The 16,949-nt window shown below is 43.0% G+C and overlaps 1 protein-coding gene across 3 annotated transcripts in view; it reads left to right on the forward strand.

Moving 5' to 3' along the window:
* The window catches only part of MAP3K4 (mitogen-activated protein kinase kinase kinase 4), a 192,183-nt gene that overhangs the window by 161,357 nt on the left and 13,877 nt on the right, over positions 1-16,949 (forward strand). For all 3 annotated transcript variants that reach the window (XM_089668609.1, XM_089668608.1, XM_089668610.1), the window contains one exon: positions 1,090-1,281. In XM_089668609.1, coding sequence (XP_089524735.1) covers positions 1,090-1,281 — 192 coding nt within the window. The remainder of the gene's footprint in view (positions 1-1,089; positions 1,282-16,949) is intronic.

Here is a 16,949-nt window from a genome sequence, read left to right on the forward strand (position 1 = left end):
AACTTCGTTAATTCATTGCATTAAGGTTACAAATGTTTTATAGATTTCCATCCTCTCCCTTCTCTGTGTAAAGGAGACCAGAGGGTAGAAGAGATCCAGCGCTGTGCATGGCTGTATCTCTTCTTCCCTCACTTCCTCTTTACACAGGTACACGAACATCAGCAGGTGAGTATAACATGTTTATTTTAATTTAAAAAACAAAATAGGCTTTAGTAACACTTTAAAGTGATACTGAAAGCTGAAAAAAAAAATTAAAATAACAAACTTGTTATACTTACCTGCTCTGTGCAGTGGTCCCTCGCTGGTGCTCCTGGTCCCTCCCTCCTGTCGGGTGCTCCCACAGCAAACATCTTGCTATGGGGGCACCAAAGCAGGCATGTTCCTAAGCTGCTGCTCCGTGTGTCCATTCACACACGGAGCTGCTGCTCGAACCCATCACCTCTCTCTTCTCATTGGTGCACTGGCTGTGATTGACAGCAGCGGGAGCCAATGGTTCGAGAGGGAGCTTAGGTGAGTATTAGGGGGGGCTGGGGGGGATGCTGCACAGAAAAGGTTTTTTACCTTCTTGCATAGAATGCATGAAGGTAAAAAACCTTGAGACTTTACAACCACTTTAAGGCTAATGGGCCACTCACTCTAAATACACAAAGCTTATCACTGCTACAGTGCAATTTTTATATTCATTCAGTTGCTTAACATCACTTTATCGTAGCAGAACTGTACTTTGTTTTGGGAACAAGGGTTCTAAAGTCCCTGCTTTAAAGAAAGACCTCTATTGTCAAATTGAAAATGCCAATATATCGGATTATTTTAATCATTTAACTAGATTAGGGTCTAGAACTCTTAAGGAAGTTTATTGGTTAAATAAACTAACATTAAACTGCCTATTTTATAGGACATATAAGAGTGATGTAGGTATAAATGCTGTGTGTGTTTGTGGGTAATCTTGTCTGTGTCTTTTTCTGTTAGACTGCATACATAAGTTTGTTATCACCCTGAGTAACAATTGTTTTAAATCTTTTTAAAATGAAATTTTAATGCTAATAAACAAACGTAAGGATGGCACTCAACTGTGTTACATATTTGTAGATACAGCAGCCCGACAACGCCCAATTGAGGCTGTTCAAAAATCTGTGAAGATATTTGAGGAAAAACGATACAGAGAAATGCGAAGGAAAAACATAGTTGGCCAAGTCTGCGACACCCCTAAATCCTATGACAATGTTATGCACGTTGGGCTTAGGAAGGTGACATTTAAATGGCAGAGAGGCAATAAAATCGGTATGTATTTAATGTTTTCAATGCTTACAAGTTTATCAATTCATTTTAATTTCTATAATTTATAAAATATTATTCTACAAAAAGAATTTAGAACAAAGTACTCCCAAAAAACTATGTTTACAGTGCATATTTTGTGCTCTAGCCATGTGCTGGCTGCTCACTTTTTGGCTGCCTTTGTCTAATTTAAAGGAGAAGTACAGTCAAAGCTCTTTTGGCTGAACTTCTCCTGTGGATCACAGGAGTACAGAATGACCCATTTTCAGCTGACAGCGGGCTGAAGACAATCAGCCGGTCCAGGCTGGGAAAAGTTCTCGACTCTAAAGACGGGATCCACCTCAGATTCTGGAGTGGCAGCTGGCTCAGCCACTCAGCAATCTGCTGAGAGCCTGAGCCAGCCGCTCCCTCCCCCTCCACAGCCCAGTGCTCCAGTGAGCGCAGGGAGCAGAGCAGACAGTGGTGACTGACAGTACAGAGAGTGGTGACTGTCAGTACAGAGAGTGGTGACTGTCAGTCACCGCTGTCTGCTCTGCTCCCCGCGCTCTCTGTTTACAGCATTGGTGAGAACTCAGCGATTAGCGGTCATGTGATCACTGAGTTTTCTCTTTTGGAGCCAACGGGGGACAGATGCAGCATCGGACCGATGCTGCATACACCTAGGTAAGTATACTTGCCTAGGTAACCTACTTGACCTCCGTAAGGTTTAACCCCCTTCATGACAAGGCAATTTTATCTCTATTCAGCACTGTGCTACTTTGACTGGCAATTGCTCCGTCATGCAACACTGTATGCAAATTAACTTTATACAATGTATTTTTTTTTTTAATGTTTTTTGCTGTAGAAATGAAAAAAGACCAAGAATATTGGAGTTTCTTCTTTCTGTTATAAAACCTATCCAATAAAATAAAATTTTTTCATAAATATAGGCCAAAATCTATCCTGCTACATGTCTTTGGTAAAAAAAAAAATCCCAATAACTGTATGTTAATTGGTTTGTGTGAAAGTTATAGCATCTACAAACTATGGTGTGTATTTCTATTTGAAAATTGATTAACTCTGATGTACTGATGGCCTATCTCACTTCTTGAGGCCCTAGGATGCCAGGACAGTACAAATATCCCCCAAATTACCCCTTTTTAGAAAGTAGACAGTCTGAGGTATTCAGTAAGCAGCATGGCGAGTTTTTTGAAGTTGTAATTTATTTTTGTCACAATTTCTTTTTTTTTTTTTACACTTTGCTGTTTATCACTGTAACAGCAGTGTTTTGAACAGTCATGAACAGGTTACATTCTTAACAATTGTGATTATTATTGTGTGCTATGATTGGCCCACAGCTATCACATGGTACAAGGTGCTGTTTTTGGCCCAGGTACTATGTGATAGCTGTGGGTCAATCACATCACTCTATAGGAAGCACAACTGTTATGAATGAAATTAATTTATAACAGCTTTGTTGACATTGTGATCCGGCCCCTTGTGAACACAGCGGTGGCAGGAGTTCTGCTCGCCCTCAGCTAGATGACAAACATACAGTTGTGCTCAAAAGTGTACATACCTTTGCAGAAATTGTGAAATTTGGCATTGATATTGAAAATATGACTGATCATGCCAAAAAATGCTCTTTTATTGAAGGATGAGGATCATATGAATCCATTTATTATCAAATAGTTGTTTGGCTCCTTTTTAAATCATAATGATAACAGAAATCACCCAAATGGCCATGATCAAAAGTTTACATACCCTGGAATGTTTGGCCTTGGTACAGACACACAAGGTGACACACACGGGTTAAAATGCCAATTAGAGGTTAATGCCCCACATCTGTGGATTTTTAAATTGCAATTAGTGTCAATGTATAAATAGTCAATGAGTTAGCTCTCACGTGGAAGCACTGACTAGGCTAGATACTGAGCCCTGACAGTGTTTTTCTGATCCCCATGGCTCAGTATCTAGCCTAGTCAGTGCTTCCACGTAAGAGCTAACAAACTCATTGACTATTTATACACTGACACTAATTGCAATTTAAAAATCCACAGATGTGGGGCATTAACCTCAAATTGGCATTTTAACCTGTGTGTGTCACCTTGTGTGTCTGTACCAAGGCCAAACATTCCAGGGTATGTAAACTTTTGATCATGGCCATTTTGGTGATTTCTGTTATTATGATTTGAAAAGGAGCCAAACAACTATTTGATAATAAATGGATTCATATGATCCTCATCCTTCAATAAAAGAGCATTTTTTGGCATGATCAGTCATATTTTCAATATCAATGCCAAATTTCACAATTTCTGCCATACATTTGAGCTGTAGGAGTGGTATCCATTTTAAGGCTAGGTTCACATCTACACAACCGAGGTTTGCGCAGGCACGACAGCCCATTCATTTGAATGGGCTGCTGTGCCCCATAGCATGCTGGAAAGAAGCCCCTGCTTTTCTTTGGAAATTGCAGCACGTACAAGAACCGAGGTTCCCAGTGCGGGTGCGATTTCCAGTGTGGGCAGCGTGCCATTAAGATTAACCACTTTCCCGCCGCCCTATAGTAGAACTACTGCTACAGGGCATCAGGGCTCCGTAAAATCACGTGTATATATATATATGTGATTTGCATTTCCGGGCAGGGGGCGTGCTCGCTGCCCTACCCGCGCCACCATAAGCGGCTACAGATATCAATCACCGGGTCACGGCCGGAGATTCCCCACCGGCATCCAGCGATTGCTGAGTAAAGCTGACAGGGGAAAGACCTGTGTGGTAACTGGCCACACCTCCCCTGCTTGCAGCAGTACGCTGGGCTTCCCCTCCATCTCCTGACTATCGCGGTGACATCATCGACATTTTTCGGATGTTTCATGGGCAATTGCCAGAGTTTCCTCTCTGTCATTAATATAATCAACCATGCATATCCATTCCCTTATTATGGGTATGGTGGATGATTTACAATATCTGGGAACCAATGACCAGCTGCATTTAGTAGGTGCTTAAAGTATGCTTATACTTGCTAACTGTGCAATCTGAGATGTGCAACAGACAACTTTTAGAAGTCAATGTCAGTTGTGTTTCAATAATACGACCTTACGATCGTATTACGATCAGGGTAATCGCACATCTCCAGAAATGGGCAATTCCGGGGGCAGGTCCACCAGATATGTAACATGTCTCCTTTCTCCTTTCTCCTTCTGACAATGCCAGCATAAATCGGAGCACCGCAGAAACCAAGATCTCACTTTCGTTGGCGTGGCATACCACTGAGTTAAAATTTTATAAGAGGTTTCCTGCAAGAAGGTGCTTATTGAGCATTTGTTTGCTAAAATACATGATTTTTCCCACTGCGTATCAGAAAACTGTGTATGTAAACATGATTCTCACAGTGCCATGAACCTATTAGAATCGTCTGAATGGGAGAGTTGCAGCCAAGCGTACATCTGAGAGGTTGCCCTGTCAATAGGCTCCCACTTTAAGCATAAGGAGTCAAATAGTGTGGGTGAGTCAAAAAGCTCTCGTTTTTAGAACTTCAGTGTAGAGAGATCGAGTTGGTCCAATAGACACATGGGGGGCAGAGCCTTAGCATGGCAGTGCAGGAGAGCACGCTGTGAGTAAACCTCCATAGCCGCCACCCCGAGAACCCTCATGTAGCGGTGTGTGGAGTCCTACCTGAGTCAGCTGAGCCTGGGACGTGGGATGCTGGAGCTGGGAGAGGGACAGGAGTGAAAGCTGGCCCTGATCCCTAGGAGACGATCCCCCGGCGACTTGAGAGAAGGCGGTGGGGTTGCCGAGGTCACGGAGAGATGCGGCGTGACCATGTTGTCAGCCGCAAAGGAGCATTGGGAAGGGGAGAAGCCGGCCGGCGCTCAGAGAGGAGAGGAAGATGCCGGTTTAATCCCTAACCCGCCGGGCAGTAGAGGCAGCGGTCGGATACCCATCAGCCGACGACAGGGGACTGTAGGGACCCTGTAGGAATCCCCCCGGGACACATCCCAGGAGAGAGAGGCGGACAGCAGTGGTCTGGGGCCAGCTCACAGGAGAACTTTCATGAAGGAGGGTGAGTGAAGATGGCCTAAGTTGATAGTAAACTGTGAATCTATAGTGTCTTGGACTGTGTGATATGTATTTAAAAATCCTGCAAAGGAGAGCAGGGGGATTTTAAGACATTTAAAAGAAGATAAGAGGTTATTGGCCCGGGAAGAGAAGAGGAAAGGAAGGGTTAACTGATAAAGAACAGACCAATGCTGGCACCCTAATATATATCCTAAAGTCTCCCTCTAGGCTGATTAAAGAGAAATAGATACACAGAAGGGATGAAAAATAAGGGTGCTAAAGGAAGCGGACTTAAAGGTTCCCAGACGTGTACGATTAAAAAATATACGTCCCTGGGAAATGTGACTCCAGAAAGGTCTCAAGGTGCAAGTGAAAAAGGGGAAATGGAAATCAGCCTGGAAAACAGCCCTAGATTATCGTTGGGCCTGAATAGTAGTAGTAGCCAACCAAGGTCAGAAAACATAGAGAGGAAGAACCTGGAAAATGACTTACAAGTGCCGAATAAGAGAGAAATGTTTAAAAACCTGGAAAAAGCAAGAAATGACAACTATACGACCGGATTTGGGGCATCTGTTATTGAGAGTGGAAGAAACGGAGGAAAAAGTTAAAAATCATACCCAAAACATCTCAGATTTAGGAAAAAGGATTGCTACTATTGGGAACACTCAGAAAAAATTGCTGTATAAGATGGAAGTACAAGAAAACAGAGATAGGAGAAATAACCTTAGGATACGAGGAGTCCCAGAAATCTTTAAAGGAGAAGAATTGAGAGAAACCGTTTGTAAAATGTTTAACTCCATTCTGGATAGACCTAAAACAGAGTTAGTCAAATTGGAGGGAGTCTATAGATCAGGAAAGTTTCATCAAGGAAAGGAGAAGGAAAAACCAAGAGATACAATTGCTCATCTGCACAAGTATGGGGAAAAGGAGGAGATTTGGAGAAGGATCAAAGGAAAAATAATCATTAAGTATGGAGAAATGAACATTCAGATCTTTGCGGATTTATCACCTGAGACTTTGTGGAGAAGGAGATCTTTGAAACCCCTGCTTGAGCAGATGAGAGAACGGAATGTACACTATAGATGGGGTAAACCAGAGTGTTCAATTGGATGGAAGAATGATGTTACAGCATATCTGAGATTTCCAGAGGACCTGGGAGACTTTTGCGATAGACTGGAATTACATAGAACAATTATTAGTGGATGGGAAGAAGAGGGAGGAATGGATATTAGGGGAAAGGAGGTTTGGCAGACTGTTAGAACAGGGAAATGAGGAGGAGTAGAGAGGTGTAGGGTTTTTTTTTTTTTTTTTCCCTCTGTCCCCTCACCATTTTTTCCTCCCGATGACATTTCCTCTAGATGATGACTCATTGGGGCTTCATGGTTTGTTTGTGTTTTTTGTTTTTTTGTTTTTTTTCTTCTCTCTTCACGCACCGTGGAAAATAAAGCTATTAGAAATAAACGGATAGATGGAGGGTAATTGGGGTGGTTGGAAGGAGGGAGTGCCGTTCATGAGTGGAGTTTAGCCCTAAGGTTCAATCAAGGGTGGGTATAGACCCACAAGTGATTAATAGGCAAATTAGAGGCCTAAAAATGGGAGGGGGGGTGGGATGGGAGGGGAGTAACAGGGGAGGGTGGGTAGGAGGGAATGGGGAAGGGGTATTAAAATTAACACTCTGCATAAGGAAGGGAAGTACAAGGGAATTGAGGGTAAAAAAGAGGAAATTGTGGAGAAAAAAAGAGATACAAGAAATATGGAAGAGCTACGGTTTATAACATATAATGTAAATAGCTGAAATGTACCTGGGAAAAGATTTAAGCTATTCAAGGAGTTGCAACATAGAGAAGCTTCTGTGGTCTTTTTGCAGGAGACACATCTCGAGATTAAGTCAAACATTAAGTTGAATTCTAGAAACTATCCAACATGGTTTTTACGCAGATCCCCCAATTAAGAGAGCAAAGGGAGTAGCAATAGGGCTTGCAAAAAACATAAGATTTGAGCTGGAGGAAAGAGTAATAGATACAGAGGGGAGATTTCTGTTTTTGAGAGGTAGGTTACAAGAAATGGAATGTACAATTGCGAATATTTATTGCCCAAATAAGAGACCGGAGTTATATTTGAAAGGTGTTTTGAGAAAATTGATGGCCTTCAAAAAGGGGTGCTTGATAGTGGCAGGGGACTTGAATTTTTGAATGGATCCAAAAATTGATACGACCTCTCCGGTGCAGCGAGAGGGAGGTAGGTCTCTGAGAATGTTAAAGAAGGTGATGCATGAGTGCCAACTGGTGGATATTGGGAGAATACAAGGAAAAGAGAGAGACTATACCTTCTTCTCTAATGCACACGAGATGTACTCGAGATTGGACTATACAGTTGCAAGAAAAAGTATGTGAACCCCTTGGGATTACGTGGAGTTTTGCATGAATTGGGCATAAAATGTGCTCTGAGCGTTATCTAAGTCACAACAATAGAAGAACACAGTCTGCTGAACATAATACTACACAAACATTAGATGTTGCCATGGTTTAATTGCACATAACATGTAAACATTCACAGTGCAGGGAGGAAAAAGTATGTGAGGGCCTAGCTTAATGACTTCTCCCAGACCTAATTGGAGCCAGGAGTGAGCCAACCTTGACTCCAATCAGTGTGATGATATTGGATGTTTGCTGACAGCTGTCCTGCCCTTAAAAAGCACACACCTGTTTTGGGTTTACTGGTTTCAAGAAGCACTGTGATGTAAACCATGCCTCGCAGAAAAGAGCTCTCAGAAGACCTACGATCAAGAATTGTTGACTTGCATGAAGCTGGAAAGGGTTATAAAAGTATCTCCAAAAGCCTTGATGTTCATGTGTCCACGGTAAGACAGACTGTCTACAAATGGAGTAAGTTTAGCACTGTTGCTACTCTCTCTAGGCGTGGTCGTCCTGTAAAAATGACTGCAAGAGCACAGCGAAGAATGCTGCATGAGGTAAAGAAGAATCCCAGAGTGTCAGCTAAAGACCTACAGAAATCTCTGGCACATGCTAACATTTTTGTTGACACATCTACAATAAGGAAAACATTAAACAAAGAATGGAGTACATGGGAGGACACCACAGAGGAAGCCATTGCTGTCCAAAAAGAATATTGCAGCACGTTTGAAGTTTGCAAAAGAGCACCTGGATGCTCCACAGCACTACTTGCAAAATATACTGTGGACAGATGAAAGCAAGATTGAGTTGTTTGGGAAGAACACACAACACTATGTGTGGAGAAAAAAAGGCACAGCACACCAACATCAAAACCTCATCCCCACTGTAAAACATGGCAGAGGGAGCATCATGGTTTGGGGCTGCTTTGCTGCCTCAGGGCCTGGACGGATTGTTGTCATTGATGGGAAAATGAATTCCAGAGTTTATCAAGACATTTTGCAGGAAAATGTACGACCATCTGTCCGCCAACTGAAGCTCCGCAGAGGATGGGTGATGCAACAGGACAATGACCCAAAGCATACAAGTAATTCAACAAAACAATGGCTGCAACAGCACAGAATACGCCTTCTGGAGTGGCCCAGTCAGAGTCCTGACCTCAACCCGATTGAAATGCTGTGGCATGACCTTAAGAGAGCGATTCACACCAGACATCCCAAGAATATTGCTACACTGAAACAGTTTTGTGAAGAGGAGTGGTCCAAAATTACTTCAGATCGTTGTGCAGGTCTGATCTGCAACTACAGGAAACATTTGGTTGAGGTTATTGCTGCCAAAGGAGGGTCAACCAGTTAAGTCCAAAGGTTAACATACTTTTTCCTCCCTGCACTGTGAATGTTTACATGTTATGTGCAATTAAACCATGGCAACATCTAATGTTTGTGTAGTATTATGTTCAGCAGACTGTGTTCCTCTATTGTTGTGACTTAGATGACGTTCAGAGCACATTTTATGCCCAATTCATGCAAAACTCCACGTAATCCCAAGGGGTTCACATACTTTTTCATGCAACTGTATATTGGTGGATCATCAACTTGTTGACATGGTGGCTAAAGTAGAGAGAGAGGCAATGTCTCTCTCAGACCATGCCACTGTTACATTGAAATTAGGGTGGGGGAGGCGGTGGACAGGGGGTATTGGATGGAAGTTGAATAAGGCTCTTCTCCTAGATCAGGAGATTGATCAGAAGATTAGAGAAGAGATTGAAAGAGTTTTTCAGGAGAATGAGACAGGGGAAGTGTTGGTGGCCACAGTATGGGAGTCCCACAAGGCCTACATAAGAGGTATACTGATTGCGTCCGGGGCAAAAAAGAAGAGAGAAACGTGTTGGGCTGTTAAAAGAAATATTTGACCTGGAGCAGATACATAAAAATAGAATAACAAAAGAGATAAGACAGAAGATAACAAAAAAGACAGAAGAACTAGAGATACTGATGGAAGAGGAGAGGAAAGCGTTTTTAATAAAGTGGCAAGTGAGAGGTATAGATGGGAAGATAGACCAGGAAAATATTTAATGAGAGCCTTGAGGAAAAAGAAAAACAGGAATTATATAGAAAAAATAAGAAACCCCAAGGGAGAAACGGTTCATTCTACTAAAGAGATCGCCAAGTTGTTTAAGGAATATTATAGCAAGCTGTATAATATCACTTCCCAGGATTCAATAAATAAAAGTGGAAATGTGAGTAGAGAAAAAAGGATATATTTAAACGCTGGACTATCGAAGTTAAGTGAAGATCAACTGATTTCCCTTGATTTAGAAATTACGCAGGAGGAAATAAAAATAGCATTAAAAAGTACTATGACGGGGAAAAGCCAAGGCCCAGATGGTTATACTGTGAGGTACTATAAAAAATATAGTGATTTGTTGATACCGAAATTGAAGAAATATATGAACGCTCTAGGTGGAGAGATGGAGATGAGGCGAGAATCTTTACAGGCCCATGTGGTGCTTATTCAAAAGGAAGGGAAGGATGCTTCTCAGTGCTCTAGCTATAGACCAATCTCACTTTTGAACATAGACACTAAGTTATATGCAAAGGTTTTAGCAAATAGGTTGAAAGATTTAATGCCAGAATGGATCCAGGGGGACCAGGTGGGATTTGTACCAGGGAGGGAGGGTAGAGACAATGGGTTGAGAACTTTGCTGCCTATCCAAAAAGCCAGGAAGGGGAAAACTCCGGCGGTGGTGCTCTCAATCGCTGAAAAAGCATTCGATAGAGTAGATTGGAGTTTTATGATGGACACTCTGGAGACTCTACGATTGGGAGTTAGAATGAGAGAGTGGATAGGAAAATTGTATAGAGAGCCCTCCGCGGTTATTTTGGTTAACGGAGAGAGGTCAGAACCTATAGGGATGTCAAATGGAACAAGACAGGGATGCCCACTGTCCCCATTGTTGTATGTATTATCATTGGAACCTTTACTGGCAACAATTAGGAAAAATATGAACATAAAAGGAATACAGATAGGAGGAATTGAACATAAAGTGGCTGCTTTTGCGGACGATCTGTTGTTCTATGTGGGAAATCCTAGGATAACACTCCCAAATTTAATGAAGAGTTTAAAGGATTATGGGGAGTTATCAAATTTGAAAACAAAAAAAAAACTGATATCTTAAATGTAAATCTTCCAAATAGTGAAAAAGAAAAGATACAAAAAGAATTCCCTTTTATATGGAAAGATAGAGAGATAAAATATCTAGGGGTTAAACTCACTGCTTCACATACGAACTTGTATAAGTTAAACTACATCTTACTATTAAATGAGATTAAGGAGGAATTGAAGAAATTAGGAGGAGGTAACCTGTCTTGGATAGGGGTCATAAATCTGATAAAAATGGTAATTGTACCTAAACTCCTATATAAATTCCAGATGATCCTAATTAGGCTTCTGGAGGTTTTTTTTTAAGGTAATTAAAAAGATGTTAAGATATATATGGAAAAATAAAAAACCTAGAATATCTTATGATTTGTTGCGTAGAAATAAGGGAGGATTGGGAGTGCCAGATATCAAGAGGTATTATAGAGCAGCAGTTCTTGCAAGAATTTTATGACTGGACACACAATCCAGAGGGGAAAAGGTGGGTTAAAATTTGAAAATGAATTAAGCGGAGTTAACTTGAGTAAAATCATATGGGTACCAGCACAATATAGAAGATTAAAAGATACCACGAGTGTTTATACATTAAATGTTTTAAGGGTTTGGGATACCGTATTTTCCGGCGTATAAGACTACTTTTTACCCCTTGAAAATCTTCTCAAAAGTCGGGGGTCGTCTTATACGCCGGTATACGGCATGCTGACACTTTTTAGGGGGGGGGCGGTGTCGCTGCCGCGCCCCCCCCCCCTCCAACGGAAGGGACACTTAAGTGCAGGGGTGGGCAGGGGCTGCTGTTTCTTACCTGGCTCCGGTCCCACGACGATCCGGTCCAGGAAGCGCGGCTGCTCCTTCATTCAGTTCAGCCACTGGATGTTTGCGCGGCTGCTCGGCTCCGCCTCCTCACCAGTGATTGGCCGCCAGAACTGTAGCTCAGAAAAGGCACACAGGCGGCCAATCACTGGCGAGGAGGCGGAGCCGAGCGGCTCCGCGAAAATCGAGTGAAGGAGCGGCCGGTAAGTGTGCCGTACATACTGGAACAGGGGTCAGCAAGTGTCATTGGTGTCAGTGGGAGGAATAGTGCCCCATCATTGGTGTCACTGATACCAATGATGGGGCATTATTCCTCCCACTGACACCAACGATGGGGCACTTTTCCTTTCCCCCCCCCCCACTGACACCAACGATGGGGCACTATTCCTCCCCCCCCCCCCCCCCACTGACACCAATGATGGGGCACTATTCCACCCCCCACTGACACCAATGTTGGGACACTATTCCTCCCACTGACACCAATGTTGGGACACTATTCCTCCCCACTGACACCAAAGATGGGGCACTATTCCCCCCACTGATACTAATGATGGGGCACTATTCCACCCCCCACTGACACCAATGATGGGATACTATTCCACCCCCCACTGACACTAATGTTGGGACACTATTCCTCCCACTGACACAAATGTTGGGACACTATTCCTCCCACTGACACCAATGATGGGGCACGATTCCTCCCACTGACACCAAAGATGGGGCACTATTCCCCCCACTGATACTAATGATGGGGCACTATTCCCGCCACTGATACTAATGATGGGGCGCTATTCCTCCCACTGACACCAATGATGGTGCGCTATTCCTCCCACTGACACCAATGATGGTGCGCTATTCCTCCCACTGACACCAATGATGGGGCGCTATTCCTCCCACTGACACCAATGATGGGGCGCTATTCCTCCCACTGACACCAATGATGGGGCGCTATTCCTCCCACTGACACCAATGATGGGGTGCTATTCCTCCCACTGACACCAATGATGGGGTGCTATTCCTCCCACTGACACCAATGATGGGGTGCTATTCCTCCCACTGACACCAATGATGGGGTGCTATTCCTCCCACTGACACCAATGATGGAGTGCTATTCCTCCCACTGACACCAATGATGGGGCACGATTCGTGGCTCTGACACCAATGATGGGGCACTATTCCTCCCACTAATACCAATGATGGGGCACTATTCCTCCCACTAATACCAATGATGGGGCACTATTCCTCCCACTAATACCAATGATGGGACACTATTCTTCCCACTGACACCAATGATGGGGCACGATTCTTCCCACTGGTGTGCATTGGAAGAGGGGTAGTCTTATACGGCGAGTATAGCCCAAACACTACATTTTAACAGGAAAAGTAGGGGGTTGTCTTATACGCCCAGTCGTCTTATACGCCGGAAAATACGGTAAATTGCACAAGCTTATGAAGTGGGATTTTAATACACAATTAATGTCACTGAGGAACACAGAGTATTTCCCCCCAGGTAGGGAGGAGAGCACAGGAAAATGGTTTAAAAAGGAGGATATTCAACTGAGGGATATTATGGAAGGGCAGGAATTGAGAACACTTAAAGGAATTGAAAAGGGACAATAGGGAACTTTTTATTAAGATAGATGAGTGGAGATATCACCAATTAAAACACTTTGTTGGGAGTCTTCCGAAACCTTTGAGATTGAGAAAGGATTGGAATATGTTTGAGAGGTTGTTGGAATCACATGGAGATGGGAAACGGGGCACGGCAAAAGTTTATAAGATACACACACACACACACACACACACACACACACACACACACACACACTGTATATAACAAAATGGGAAAGTGACTTGGGAATAGAGATAGACGAGGATAAACAGAGCAAAATATATAGATTAACACACGAGAACCTAAGCATGAGAGAGGTGGAGGTAAATTATAAGTGTTTAACAAGATGGCACATTTCACCGAACATAGAATATAAGATGAGTGGGGATAATACACCAGAGTATTGGCGGGGGTGTGGAAAGATAGGTACGTTATACCACATATGGTGGGAGTGCCCAAAGATTCAAGGTTTTTGGGAGACAATGGCTCACTTAATTGGGATAATCTCTGGGATAAAGATAGGATTGGGATCCAGAGTTGTGTTTGTTACATGGTACAGTTATCAGTGAACAAATACAAAGATTTGGGCATATGGTATTATCTAAATGCGGCAAAGGGTCTGATACCTAAGTTTTGGCATAGCTCAGAGATGCAGAGGATTGAGCGGAAAGAGTGAATCAGATATGTAGAATGGAGAAACTGTATTATGTGCAAGAAGACAAGATGGAGGTATATTATAGGAGGTGGGGAAAATGGGAAGATTTTGAGCCCAAGGTGAAATACATGAAGCAGTAGAGTGGGATATGTGAAAGTAACCCTTATTTAAGATGTAATGGAGAAATGCAGAGTGGGTGGACTTATTTTTTTTCTTTGGGGGGGGGTTGGTTTCAGGGTGGGCGGGGATGGGTGGAGGGGGGCAATGCCAATCAACAATCCTTGTCAAGTGCGCAGCAGTATAATAGTATCTAAAATTGGTAAAACCCAGTCCCCCTCTAGCTTTGGGAGACATCAGATATTGTAAACTAATTCTGGGTTTACCGTCTGCCCAAAGAATTTTCCGAACCATTGTTGTTAGGCGTTTAAAAAAACTCAAGGGAATCACTTTTGGCAAGGTCTGGAAGTGATAAAGGATTCTTGGAAGAATGGTACAATTGCTTGCGTTTGCTTTATGGTTCGGATAAAGGGTTCTAGAGATATGATAAATAGCAAGGGCGACAGTGGGCATCCTTTTTTTGTGCCATTTTTAATCTGGACCGGAGTAGATAAAGTCCCATTGATTTGTATGCATGCTGAGGGATCTTGGTACAGGGAGGATATCCACTCCAGCATATTAGGTTTAGGTAGCAAACATATAGTCCCACGCTACTCTATCAAAGGCCTTCTCCGCATCAGTATACAGGAGAAGGCCTTCAATCCTGCCCGCACGAGTGCCATGGATCAGATTTAATGTCTTGATGATATTATCTCTGGCCTCCCTACCCGGCATGAACCCGACCTGTTTTGGCCCAATAAGTGAAGTAATAAGGATTCAACCGATTGGCTAACATTTTTGCCAGTATTTTCAAATCCACATTCAGCAGTGAAATCTGCCAATAATTGGTGCAGTCGTTGGGGTCCTTTGTGGGTTTTGGGGTGACAGAGGCATGTCCTGCCAGAAAATAGTCGAGGAACGAGTGTGGGTCCCTTAACGGGTTCCCATGCCTGAAGAAGAGGGGCCCGAATAAGCGGAAGAAAGGTCTTGTACTATAAAGCAGTAAATTCGTCAGGACCTGGGCTTTTTCCCGGTTTCAAAATTTTGATTACTAAATTAAGCTCTTCATCTGTGAAAGGCTCTTCCAATGACTCGGCCTCCTCCTGCATCAATTGGGGCATCTCGCTCTGTTTGATATAATCCTCAATAATCTCAGACCTATCTCCCTGTAGAGTAGGAGGCCTATGCGCAGGTGGGAGGTTATGCAGTTTACTATAGTAGACATGGAGTTCTGATGTAATCTGATCTGTGGAATGGGTCAGAGTTTCTGACTGTGTTTTAATCGCCAAAATATTAGATGCCATAGTAGATTCTTTCAATGCTTTGGCTAAGAGTTTTTCATGTTCATAGTAAACTTTTGTCTTATAAAAAAGTGTATGTTTAGCCTTCAAGTCTAACAATCGTCTAAGTTCTGTCCGGGTATCTAACAGTTCTACTACTAAATGTGTGGCTAGCGTTTAAGTGCCATTTCCAGTCTAGCAATTTTCGTGGTCAGTTCACGAATTTTGTTTTCAGAAGCTTTTTTACGTTGAGCACCCTGACTTATCAGTTCCCCTCGAAGGACATATTTGTGAGCATCCCATATAGTTAGAGTTGATAGTTCTGCAGGTGTATTGAGAGAGAAATAAGAATACAACTCATAAGTGACCTTTTGTAAATTGACGGGGTCGGTGAGCAGTGTGGGATTTAAGCGCCAGGAGCCTAGTTTAGTCTGTGTTTCGGGTAATTTAACCACTTGCATACAGGGCACTTATACCCCCTTCATGCCCAGGCCAATATTGAGCTTTCAGTGCTGTCGCACTTTGAATAACAATTGCGCGGTCATGCAACATTGTACTCATGAAATTTTTATAGTTTTTTTTTTTTTTTAGACAGTTTTCTTTTGGTGGTATTTAATCACTTCTGGGTTTTTTATTTTTTGCTAAACAAACCAGAAACAACTGAAAATTTTTTTTCTTAGTTTCTGTTATAAAATTTTGTAAATAAGTAATTTTTCTCCTTTATTGATGTGCGCTATTGAGGCTGCAGTGATGGACACTGATAGGCTGCACTGATGGATACTGATGAGGATGCACTGGTAGGTGGCACTGATGGCATTGAAAGGCATCACTGATAGGCAGCACTGACTGGCACTGTTAGGTAGCATTGAAAGGAACTGTTAGGCAGCACTGACTGGCAATGATAGGCGGCACTAACTGGCAGCACTGATAGGCGGCTCAGATGGGCACTGATGTGGCATTGATGTGCACTGGTAGGCACTGATATGGGGCATTGATGGGCACTGGCAGGTGGCATTGATGGGCACTGGCAGGTGGCACTGATGGGGCTACACTGATCATCAGGGCACACTGATGATCAGTGTACATGTCCCCTCTGAGTAATTCCGAATACCGGCTCGTAACAGCTCGTGAGGAGAGGAATGCCGATAACCGGCATTTCCTTATTTACATGCAATCAGCTGTGATTGGACACAGCTGATCATATGATAGAGCTGACATCATTGGCTCTTTCCATTGATTGGTGATCCACTGTGTCTCAGGGACACAGGGCACCACCGATCAGTGCGCACGCATGGTTAGAGTGGGAGGACATCATATGACGTCCTCCCAGAAAGAGAAAACCACCTTGCATCCGTCATTTCCTTTTATGGCGGGCGGGAGGCGGTTAAGGACAATTGAAGTGGGTACGTGATAAGAGATGGTATGTATCCCTATGTGGGCTTCTAGTAGTAGGGCTAAAACTCTTTGAGATAAAAAAAAATAAAAGGTAAAGTCTCTTCGATTTGGATGCATTAAATGCTGGGAGTCCAGGAGGATTAGTGAGTGCATCTGCGATTTTATGCATTTGAATATCTGATATTTCACACTAGATTTTCTAGTGGCGGTATCTTGCA

The sequence above is a fragment of the Staurois parvus genome, unplaced genomic scaffold (assembly GCF_062004578.1).
Source record: "Staurois parvus isolate SC_StPar_1 unplaced genomic scaffold, SC_StPar_1.0 ptg000059l, whole genome shotgun sequence".
Taxonomy (NCBI): Eukaryota; Metazoa; Chordata; class Amphibia; order Anura; family Ranidae; genus Staurois; species Staurois parvus.